Source organism: Bidens hawaiensis, unplaced genomic scaffold (assembly GCF_021521415.1).
Source record: "Bidens hawaiensis isolate Kalapana, Puna unplaced genomic scaffold, B.hawaiensis_p1.1 tig00065997_1, whole genome shotgun sequence".
In the NCBI taxonomy this organism is placed as follows: Eukaryota; Viridiplantae; Streptophyta; class Magnoliopsida; order Asterales; family Asteraceae; genus Bidens; species Bidens hawaiensis.
In genome coordinates, this window is record NW_027501746.1 from 5,798 (window position 1) to 18,845 (window position 13,048).

Consider the following 13,048-nt stretch of genomic DNA (forward strand, 5'->3'; position numbering starts at 1 on the left):
AGAAGCATGCAAGGCTAAAATCATTATCTCCATAATTCGCTTTGTTAAACGAGTTAAATCTATTGATAAGCATCTATAACACCAAATAAAATTAAAAAGGAAAAGAAAAAAAAAACTTTTTTTTTTGACAGAGCGTCGACCCGGTCGGGTCACATATTCACACGGCCGGGTCAAATTTTTTTTTTTTTTTTTTTAAGATTCTACATTAGAAAAGAACAACCTTTTGTAAACACACTATAGTAAAATTAAAATCCTAAAAAATATTAAAAATCTTTTTGTCCATTTTTTTTAGAACATGTGTAAAGTAATTAAGAAAAACTCAAAATAATTAAATACACATTCTACAAAATACAAAATACAACCGAATGGTTTGTTACCCGCCCGGTATTACCTGGCCCGTGATTAACCTGTTTCATAAACCGGTGAAACTTCAAGAAAGCTCACCAATTCCTTTTCTGTTCCGTTAATGTCGCTTCCATCAAGATACGGTTTTAAGCGATGACCATTCACAACTTGCTTATTGTGGTCCTTCAAATTTTCGATCTCGATATCACCGTAATTCCCAACACGCGTGATGACAAACGGGCCCATCCATTTACTTTTTAACTTTCCCGGAAAGAACTTCAACCTCGAGTTATAAAGCCAAACTTTTTGTCCTACTTCAAACGTCTTCTTTCGAATCTTGGCATCATGCACTTTCTTCATCTTGTCTTTGTACATGGAAGCACAATCATATGCCTCGTTTCTCAATTTTTCTAACTCACACAAATTTAATTTTCTTTCATGACCTGCATCATCATAACTCATGTTAACTTCTTTAATTGCCCAAAATGCACGATGAGCTAACTCAACCGGTAAATGACAAATTTTTCCATATACCAACCGATAAGGGGTAGTACCAATAGGCGTTTGTAAGCCGTACGATAAGCCCATAAAGCATCGGTCAACTTAGTGGACCAATCCTTTCAGTCTGCCCGTTCAGTTTTTTGCAAGATTTCTTTAATTTGCCTATTGGATACTTCCACTTGTCCACTCGTTTGAGGGTGGAAGGGAGTTGCAATTCGATGGTCAACACCATACCGTTTAAGCAATTTTCCAAATTTAAAAATTTTAAAATGGGATCCCCCATCACTAATGATGACCCGAGGGAGCCCGAACCTTGAAAAAATGTTTGTTTGGACAAAATTGCACACCACGGTATGGTCGTTTGTCCTAGAGGCTATTGCCTCAACCCATTTTGACACGTAGTCAATTGCCACTAAGATGTATAAATTACCAAATGAATTTGGGAATGGTCCTATGAAATCGATTCCCCAAACATCAAAGATGTCTACAACTAAAATCGGATTCATGGGCATCTCATTCCTTTTTGATACACTCCCTAATTGTTGGCATTTGACACAATGCTTTGCAAACTCAAAAGCATCTTTAAATAACGTTGGCCAGAAAAGACTACATGAGAGAATTTTATGTCTTGTTTTCTGGCCACTAAAATGACCACCACATGCAAGTGAATGCACATGCGCTTAGACACTTGGGATCTCGTCTTCTGGTAACATCTCCGAATCATTTGATCTGCTCCTATTTTGAACAAATCTTGTTCATCCCAAATGTATTGTTTCGCTTGTGACTTAAAATGGATTTTCTTCTTTTTGCTCCATTGTTCGGGTGTAACACCTGTGGCTAAATAATTCACAATGTTAGCAAAACAAGGTAATCTAGATATTGACAAAATATGTTCATCTGGGAAAGATTCATTAATTGGTTTGCTTGTTTCGTCCCTCCTACTACAATTCTTGACAAGTGGTCGGCCACCACGTTTTCACTCCCTTTCTTGTCTCGGATTTCAGTATCAAATTCTTGTAACAACAGCATTAAATTCTTGCTTCCTTTTTCTCCATGAGGTACCTGAGAGCACTGTGTCAGAATATATAATGACTTTGCTACCCCAAATATAAGAACGAAATTTATCCAAAGCATATACTACTGCAAGTAATTCTTTTTCTGTTGTATAATTAAGTTGTGCATCAGAAAGAGTTTTACTTGCATAATATATTGCCACGGGTTTCTTATCAACCCTTTGACCCAAAACAGCCCCAATTGCATAATCACTCGCATCGCACATGATTTCAAATGGTAAAGACCAATCAGGTGATTGCAAAATTGGGGCTTCAACCAATTTTTTTTTCAAAATGTTAAAAGCTTCAATACATTCTTCATTAAAAACAAAGGAGCATCTTTTAATAGTAAATTGCATAAAGGTTTTGTTATTGAACTAAATCCTTTAATAAACCTCTTATAAAACCCCACATGACCTAAGAACGATCTAATGCCCTTAACATTCGGGGGATGTGGTAAGGTGGATATAACTTGTACTTTTGCATGATCTACCTCAATCCCACAACTTGAAATCACATGGCCCAACACAATCCCTTCTTGGACCATGAAATGACACTTTTCCCAACTCAATACCAAATTTGTCTCGACACACCTTTTAACACTTTTTCCAATTGAATTAGACACGAATCGAAAGATGAGCCAAAAATAGAGAAATCATCCATGAAGATTTCCAAAGACTCCCCCAACATATCCGAAAAGATACTCATCATACACCTCTGAAAGGTGGCGGGGGCATTACATAATCCAAAGGGCGTTCGCCTAAATGCGAAAGTACCATAAGGACACGTAAATGTGGTCTTTTGTTGATCTTCGGGATGAATAGCAATCTGATTATAACCTGAATAACCATCAAGAAAACAATAAAATTCTTGACTTGATAACTTCTCCACAATTTGATCAATGAACGGTAAAGGGAGATGGTCATTTGAAGTAGCTACCTTAAGTTTTCTATAATCAATACAAATTCTCCACCCGGTTACCGGCCGGGTGGCTACCTCCTCACCTGAGTCATTTTTAACGACTTGAATGCCCGCCTTTTTGGGCACGGTTTGTGTTGGACTTACCCATGTACTATCTGAAATCGGGTAAATGATACCCGCGTCCAACCACTTCAATACTTCCTTCTTGACAACTTCCCTCATGTTAGGATTCAACCTCCTTTGTGCATCACAAGATGGTGTAACATTTGGGTCCGTGATGATTTTGTGCATGACGATTGCGGGACTAATACCTTTTAAATCGGCAATTTTCCAACCAATTGCCGCCTTGTGAGTGACCAAAACTTCCACCAACTTACTCTCTTGGTCCTTAGTTAAATTTGATGCAATTATGACCGGTAGAGTATCGTTGTCACCCACGAAAGCATACTTAAAATGCTTTGGTAATTCCTTCAACTCCACTTTTGGCGGTTCCTCCAATGATGGCTTCAATTTTGTGTCAATACTGTCGGGTAAGTTCTCCACTTGATGGGTCCATGGCGGTCTACCCTCTTTGATTGCCATGACCTCAACCTTCTTCTCTTCATCACTTAAGCTCTCCTGCAGCTCCTGTTCAAACCTGTCAAAAAAAAAACTACTCTCCGCGATACACTCGTCAATGATATTGGCCATGAAACACTCATCAATAAAAAGAGAATTAGTATTGTTATAAAACATATTTAAACGAAGCTTATGGTTACCAAATGTCATATCCACCGTTCCATGTGCACAATCTATGTGGGCATGGGATGTTGCCAAAAATGGTCTTCCCATGATGACATTTGGTTGTTTTCCCTGTATACTAGAAACATAATCAAGTACCAAAAAATCAACAGGAAAATAAAAGTCTTCCACCTTCACTATAACATCGGTTAATATTCCCCTTGGAAGTTTTAATGTCAAATCAGCCAACACAATGGTTGTATCAACTTTTTGTTACAAATTTACCTTTTGGGTTCTCATTAACCAACTTTGATTGCTTTTCTTTTAAAATTGGTTCCGTTTCATTATCACTTTCCTCATCAACATCTTCCACCACACCTTCAACGAATTGTGGTGGATTATTGACCTTGTTATCATAAATCTTACCATTTCTTAAAACACTTACCTTGTTGATGTCGGCATGCTTTGAAAACTTTGAACTTGCACTTTGATGTCCCGGATTAATTGTGGTGTCACTCGGTAGCTTTCCAGCACTCTTCTTGATTTGAGCCACCTCCTCGGCCAATTGACCCATTTGTTTTTCTAATGTTGCTTGAGATTTCTCTTGAATTTCCATTCTTTAGACCCACCTCTTATCCGTTTCGTCTTGTTTTTGTGCCATTTTTGTCAACATGGCCATCATGTCATCAAGGGTGGTAGAACTTTGTTGGTTACCTTGGTCTTGATTTTGACTTCTCCCTTGATTGTAGTTCCTTGACGAATTACTTTCTCGGTTATTGTATGAGTTTCTTTGATAATTTCCCGAGTTGTAATTGTTTTGTTTGCGGTTTTGATAAGAACTCCCGCTTTGGCTCGATCCTTGAAAATTTGGGTTTTATTGAGTTGATGCATTACCATACCTAAAGTTAGGATGGTTTCTCAAACCCGGGTGATATGTGTTGGAGTTCATGTCATAATTCTTCTTCTCTCCATACACATTATTCACCTCTTCATACGCCTCCTCATCAAATGGACAATTATCACTCGCATGCCCTAAGTCACCACACCTTTCACACACGTTAAATTTCACCGATGAAACATCCTTCTTCTCCTTCTTTTTCAAGAGAACTAGTTCCCGCTCTAATGATGCCAACTTCTCCTTAGTTTCATAATCCGGGTTGGATTTTGAAATAGAATGCTTAGCTCTTCGACTAGCTGATGCCTCGGTTTTGGAGCTTTGACTCATCTTCTCAAAAAATTCCCAATCTTCTTCTTCGGGTCTTGATAATAAATTACTATTACTTGTAGACTTCAAATACTTCATTTCTTCCTTGGTTAACCCATCAACAACGCACTTGACTAATTTCCACAACTCAATTTGATGATGTGGACATTTCCTCAAACAACTCTTTTGAAACGGGTAAACGCCTCGTGAAATAATTCACCCGGCTGTTGTTGGAATGTTCGAATCTTCATTCGGGCTTCATCAGTCTTCGCTAAATAATAGTATTCGTACAAAAACACTTGTTGCATTTCATCCCATGAGTGAATACTATTGGCGGGTTGTAACGCCCGTTAATTCCGGTTTCAAGAATTTAAGCGTGTAGAGTATGTATAATTCTCGGAATTTATCCGACGTTTCTCGGGAGCCTTTACGTCATCCTGGTACGTTAAAGAACCTAACTTTTCCTTCCATTTTGCCTTACACTTCAATCTGGAGGGACTAGAGTGTAATATATTATGTTATAACATAAACTAAACCTAGCCCCCCCCCTTGTTGCGATCGGCAGGAAGCAAAGACCCAAGACCCTCGATTTTTTTCTTTTTGCAGCCAAGTCTAAGCCTTAGAACTTCAATTCAAGGTATGTACTACGATTCCCAAAGTCTTTTACACCATAATTGATCATTATAACGCGCGTATTGATCAATTTATGGCTTGTTGTAGGCTAGCCGGGTGGCTGTCCAATTGAGCGTTTCTGGGGCTGTTTTGAGTGAGTTTTTTGCACCAAAATCCTCCTAGGTATGTATGGTATAACATACTTAAAAACCGTATTCATTGAAGGTGTTTAGGTCGGTCAATCGATTTTAGTTCGAAAACTAGGGTTTACCAGGTGTAGAATTGGCAATTGTTGAGTTTGATGCGTTAATCGATCGAATGACCAACCGAATCAGTTTGTACAGCCCTAGGGGGGTTTAAGGGCTGTGGGAAAATTAAATTTTTGGAACTCGGGGCTGTTTAGGTTGGTGATTAGCTAATCGAGTCGGTTATGCGCGAATTGTCATTTAAACGTTAAAGTGAGTTTTGTAAAAAGGAACCGCCACCTATATCGACTCGTGTGGCATGTTTATGATAAATGAGCAGGTTATGATGGGGATTCGGCCCATTTGGGGCTGATTTGATTGACAAATGATTTAAGAACTTATTTCGCGCGTATTCGACTCGATTGGCTTGCAAGCGGGTAAAATTGTACATCATGGTTAACCCCGATCATGATAGTACGGTGGGTTCGGTTAATAGAAAGGTTTTAGGGGCTGAGGTAAAGTAATTGGGTATGGGTTGGGCCTCGGGCCAAGTTGTTGGGCCTCGGGACAAAGTGTTGGGCTTGAACGGCCCATTAGGCATGTATGTTCTTACGGTCTAGTTTAGTGACGTGTTGTGTACAATTTACAGGCCCTTACTTGTGAGTGTGCACTTAGGGACTTCCTAGCCCGTTGTAGGTGTTCGGTTGATTTCAGGTGAGTTTTTGATGCCTCGTTTAACTCTTTTTAAGTTTTGGGCTAGCATGCACACCTAAGCGATTTTGCTTGATGAAATGTTTTAAACGATTTTACATAGGCTTGCTAGTATTGGTAGGCCTTGGAATGTTATAGAATGTGTGTATGTATATATATATATATATATTATAGAATGGCCAATATTTGGCGAATGTTGTAGTCGTCTCGACTACTGAATGTTGCGTATGCCTACTTTGTGTTTGCATGCGCTGAATGTTACGTGTTTGGGCTGTACGTTTTCTCGGCCCTGAATGTTATTATTGAATGTTATATATATATATATATATATATATATATATATATATATATATATATATATATATATATATATATATATAGGAATGCACGTATAGAGATGCTCATACGTAAGGATGATTATTTATTAAACGTGATGACCTAACTGATGTATTTCCGTTTACAGTTTTAAAATCGTTGGAATGATTATTAAGACTTTTGTTACTTATTTAAAACTTGAACTCACTCAGCTTAAGCTGACTTTGTGTGCATGTTAGTGTGAGTTTCAGGTAAGAAGAGGATGCCTTATCGCTAGGACGTGCACGGAGCTACTTGGACAGTGAAGGGCATATGGGATTTGAAGATTTTATTATTAAACATTTATTTTAAAAAAAAAATTATTAAAGATAATTATGTTGGTTTTGGGCAAAATTCCCGGGTTTTGGGAACTGATTTTATTATTTACATTTTCCGCTGAATTTTACTCTGAAATTGGTTGCTTAATGGAATGCTTGAATTTTTTTGTTTAAATATTTTATAAGTGTTTTGTATGATTACCAACTGTGGGGTTCCCGGGGTTCGGTGATCTAAATTTAATCGATTAAATTTAGATCACCGACCACAAACTCATGGTGGTTCGACACACTTCTTACCCTAACTAGTTTAAGGTGAATAGGAACACATTCTTCTTTATCTTTGACCGGTCCGACGACGACCAATCAAAAACTATCATCTCAATCCATTTCTTAGCCCAATTGATTAGTGACTTTAGTCCACTAATTAAACAAAAGCCTTTTGATATATTTCATTTTCAATGTTCCGATCACATTAAAAAAACATATATAACTTGGTCGTTTTAGATTGTTGTAGCTTGGGTCCTACAAAATATGAAAACATACTTGAAGTACCACAGTCTTAACTAAAAACTAAATAAAAAACTGTAAAATAAACTATATAAATACATGAAATTAAACCGACCATCAACACATAAACAATAATATTATGTTTAAGATAACTACACCTTAAAGCAAACAAAGTAAAACGTTATATACTTTTGTTGACCGCAATGAAGAAATATATACATTGTGCATTGCATATACCTTTTTCGGGGATATATCAGGCAGCTTCAAGTATAGAGATCCCTTAGGTGAGCTAGGACATTGACCTAAAAAACAAAATCAGTGCGTTACAGAAAAAACAACAAATGAAATATGAATTGAAGTGAGCTCAAAAGTTTTACTACCAATACTAAAGGCGATGTCGGGGATGGAGGAAAGACTTCTGCAATCAACTGCGGATTCTCCCATCGGGTTTGATAATCTATCACAACTACATTTTGAAAGAACCTGGGAATGGATCTAACAACGATACACATGTTGATTGATATACGATTAAGCTGGAATACGTTATGACAATTGGACAGAGTAACGAGAGAGAATGAACTGAAAACTTAAAAAAAAACTTACATTAATGAATAATTTACAGAATATATATAGGGGATGACTACATTCGTTAACTTAACAGTTAACGAATGTGTCATTCGTTACATTATCCCATACGAATGAACTTTTCATTCGTTAATACTTTAACCTATAACTAATAGCCCTCATTCGTTAAACAGGGTTAACGAATGAGCTTACAATTAGACGAATGTGTTACATTCGTTACAGGGTAACGAATGTAACATTACATTAGAGAGAATGGCCCATTTAGCCATATTTACATTAAGACCCCTATACTTTAAACTAATTACATTAATGCCCTGATAAAGACCGAGACGTACAAAACGTGTATCAACAAACTCCCCCTCGTCTCTAGCTCTTTATCATACTTTAGCGTTGAAACATCTTTGTCTTCCAATCAACGCAGCTATGAATCTTGTATGCGTAGCAGACACAAACAACCCTCTGAAACTGCATTGCAAGATCATAATCCTTTACATTAGCGAATCTGATCTGATTTGTGAATAACGCGTCGTTGTCAGACTCAGATAGATTGACCAGCCACATTGGATCAATTACACGTAACGTCTTCACGTGTGACCCCTGGCTATAAACAATAACCGCTTCACCTGTACGATTATCATAATACCAATAATTAAATGAGGTGAAAAGACTCTGAGGGAATATCTTCATCGGAACCCTTTTCATCGTCTTTGGCGGTTTCACTATTAAAATTAACTTCCTCCATCCTGTGCGTGCATCTATCTCGTCAATATATTTGTGTTTCGGCACCTGAGGCTGGAAAAATTTGAAACCAAAACGAGTTTCATGCAATAACTTCCTGTAGAACCAGCTAGCCCATTTATCGTCTCCACGATTAACAAACGGACGATCAGCTAAGGTTCGTAGATACCACCAAGGCATAGATAAAATATCGTGTGGGCGTTTGAAATAATAAATACCATGCTCCCACTTGACGATATATACCTTAAGATCTGAATCGTACTACCAGGCCACCATATCACCTTTAACGTCTTTAGCAGGCTTATACTTCTTCATCTGGCATGCAGATTCTCGAGCTTTCTCAACTTTCACATCTTCTCGGTCATAATATCTGAAAGTCTCGATCATCTTATTCATCTTTTCAACGTTATGCTCAAACATACCATCAAAAGCATGTTTCCTCTTCTTCTCTATAGTGGACACATAGCTCAATTCAACAGCTTTTAACATAACTTTTTCTTCCTGTAATCGATGCTCTGCTGCATTGAAATGCTCAGTTGTAAAGAATGGAATACCCGAATCATTGTTATTATCTGTGTAAAACTCCGGATATTCTTCAGCAGTAACATCTTCCACTTCCACTTCTTCAAAATCAGGTACATTCCCATGAGGAATACCTGTATCAGTACGATCTTCCATCTCCACGTCCATATTTTTACCCAATTCCTCAACCTCATCATCATTTAGATCCAGAAGTAAGGCAATTTGTTCTTTTGTTAACGAATGATCAACAAATTCACCTTCTTCGATCTCATCAGCATTCACCATACTGTAAACAATCCCATCCAATCATACAAATAGAAGCATATTAGCTGGAATAACATCTATTGGCTTGGCTCTCGTGTAATCTTTATATGGAACAATCTGTAGATTACTCGCTTCTGATCCACCACCAACACCAGCATCAGTCTAATTACCCGCCGACGGTGTAGAACTTCCGCCCGGTTGCTGATCTACCCCACCCCTGCACCATCCTGGTCATCTTCATTATTTTTCAACTTCTTCAATTCATCTTCTTTTCATGTCAGTTGAAGAATAATCTCCTCTTGTTTGTCTAACCTCTCCCCCTGAGCAGTAACAAGGGCTCGAAGTTCTTTATTATCACGCTGAGCTGTAAGAAGATGTCTCAGTAAGTTTCGTTGCGCTAGCTCATGTGCAGCTCGATCTGCTTGCATTTGTGTGTGTTGTAAATGCAACAGATTCATCATATGAAACCATTGAGCGTGAGGAGCCATAAGATAAAAATTAGGATGTATTGGTTGCATAGGACCCTGAGGACGACTGAATGTCATAAAGGAATGCTCAGGCCTCGGCAACGGTATAGGTGTAACAGGAGTAACATGTGTAGTTGGTTGCGGTGTAGGCATCTGTGTCAATACATTATGTAATATATCTCCAAATTGAATATCAGGCCTCATAGTAGTAAGATTTGGAGGCATAGGAGACGTAGGCATTTGCACAGGTGTAGGAGAACGAGGAAAATCTGATATAATATTAGGAGTAGGAGATCGTGGAAACTGTGCACCTAAAACTGGAGAAGCAGTAGAAGAAATAATAGGAGTAGAAATAGCAGTAGAAGGTACAAAAGGCTGGCTTGGTATCTCAATTCCCGAACCCCTTCTAACTCTTTGTTTCTTGACTTTCTCCCCTTCTTCTGTCATCGGTTCTTTACCTTTACGCTTACGCTTCTGTTCATAACTTAACTCAGCTTGTGGTCCTGGACCACCATCACCACCATCATCACCACCGTCATTACCATCACCATCTTCACGTTCCGAATCGGAATCATCATGAATCCAACGATCATTAGATGGCGCGACATAATCAACATCTGCTAAATGACCAATCAAACGTTTATACCTTGGTCGATCTTCCAAACTCTGACCTTTATAAGATCTCAACCGTCTCATAGTTTCTTCGTTCATATGTTCTAGCTTCATAACATCAGCTTGATCTTTCTCCAAGTCTGGCACCAAGTCATTGATCATCATTTGCAGAAAACGAGGATACATTAAAAATTTGTGTCTGCTGGTGATATTCTCCTTCAGATGATAGTAAACCAATTCAGAGAAATTGAATGGTTTATTCAGCACTAGGGCCACGAAAGCAGATTGTAACATCACCCTACACTCGTCGAAACCTCCTTTCCGACCACCCAGGCAATGTATAAGAACATGAAGCAGATACTTGTATTGTTCACACAAGTTCGCTTTGTTGTACATTGATTTACCTAAATCTCCATTATGCTTTACTCGGCCGAATAATCCTCTTATCAACACTCGATCGAACTCACACCTATCATCAATAGTATCATGAAAACCCAGTGAGTCTCGAATAACTCCAACATCTATCACAACCCGCTTATTCTGAACAACTGCTTCAATCTGATTTTCTGCTTCATTAAAGCAGGCAGTATTCCAGAATTCCCTAATAATCTTCTGATATACAACTGTTCGGGTAGAGATGGCCTTGTAGATTCTCGAGCGGATGAGAAAACGAATCATACCCCCAAAGATAGGAGTATCTTCAAAATTCGGCTCTACAAATGCACATATGTTGTGGCTCTTATTCCAAGACAGTTCCATATCTGTTGAAGAACAAACATACATTATTAAAATATTCCAAAATAATCAACATATTAACGAATGACTATCACATTCGCTAAAAACTTTAAACGAATGTGACATTCGTTATACAATTAAAAGAGGCATTCGTTAACCATTAACCTATTCATTACAAGTAACGAATCAAGTTTAACGAATAACTCAGATTCATTAGAATCATTTAACGAATCAAATCTGATTCGTTATGAAATTTACCTATCCATTCGTTATTTTAACGAATCAAATAGTTATTCGTTAACCCATTAACGAATCAGACTATCATTTGTTACACCAATAACGAATCATGTGACATTCGGTATAAAGATAACGAATCAGACTCAATTATCAATTTGACTAACACAGGGGTCAAATTATAATCCATTTTGACTAATCAAAGTCAAAACCGACAATATTCATCGATTAATCTTCTGAATTTCCAAACATTTTATCCATTAATTAGGCCAAACATGTTCGGAAATCAGTTGCATGTAATGTTTTTTAATCTAATGTTGATTCAGTTAAGAATTTCATTAACAGATAATTCATCGATGAATATTCATAGTTTTACTATAGCAATTAACACTCAAACACCGATGAAATTCCATGAGAATGATATGGTTATGATCGCCATTACCTGTTAAAGACAAATAGATCAATCAATGAATCTAATTTGCAAGCAATTGATTCTAATAAAATTTTGGCAGAGTTTCGTTTGGAAAGGGCAATGGAATAGGAATAGGCGAATGAACCGTCATTCGTCTAACCTAGGGATTATATCCCGTAATTTCACACGAATCGAGGTCATTCTTTTAAAATTTGACTTAACGAATCGCCTCATTCGTTAACTTTTGAATCTCATTCGTTAAAAAATTTTAACGAATCTTCTCTCATTCGTTAAATTGTTAACGAATAACTAAGTCATTCGTTAATCTTTAACGAATAATACATTAACCATTCTTATTCGTTAAGTGTTTAAACGGATGTCTTTTATTCATTATGCACAACGGAAGCGAATGTCTTTATAACGAATGAGAAACTCATTCGTTATGTTTAAATAACGAATGGCATTACATTCGTTAAACATGTTAACGAATCACCAAGTTCCTTAGCGAATGTGACAAAATTCTCATTTTAAGGAATTAAATAATTATTAAAACCAATTAGGGTTTTAATCAATGAATTAAATAATCAATTAAATCCAAGTTAGGTTTTAATTGCATACATTAAAATACCTGATCACCGTGGATCGATAATACTTAACTTAAACGGATTTTAACATTAAAATCATCAATTGTTACCAATTGAAAATACGTTAAGCACGATTTAACTTAAACTTTTGTTCCGGGGTTTAACTCCTTTTCCTTTTCTCAATGATTAATTCGCTAGCTTGGTAAATCGAAACTAAAGCAGAAAAAAAATAAAAAATAAAAAGAATATAAAATCTTTTTGAATATTTTAAAAATTTTCAAGTAGCAAAGAATTAAACACAGTAACTGAAAAGCAGTACATATTTTTGTGAGTTGAGCAGGGAATCATATTGACTAATAACGTCCTAGACTATACTTCAATTTTGACATTATTATGCACGTAACCCAAAGATGATTGCAGATATAATTGTCCATTTTAAACTTTATACAGATCCGTCCGTAACTTTACGATACATTTTAAAGTTCAATTAAGCACAAATCTTATG

At 37.0% G+C, this 13,048-nt stretch overlaps 1 protein-coding gene across 1 annotated transcript; it reads right to left on the bottom strand.

Moving 5' to 3' along the window:
• Positions 1 to 402: 402 nt before the first annotated feature.
• Positions 403 to 933, bottom strand: LOC143604618 (uncharacterized). Its single transcript, XM_077081040.1, has one exon. It carries the CDS (start codon positions 931 to 933, stop codon positions 403 to 405), a length of 531 nt encoding a protein of 176 aa, XP_076937155.1.
• Positions 934 to 13,048: the final 12,115 nt, after the last annotated feature.

Bases quoted from the DNA above. Each gene is read 5' to 3' on its own strand.
- LOC143604618 (XM_077081040.1), bottom strand. From the start codon at position 933: ATGGGCTTATCGTACGGCTTACAAACGCCTATTGGTACTACCCCTTAT.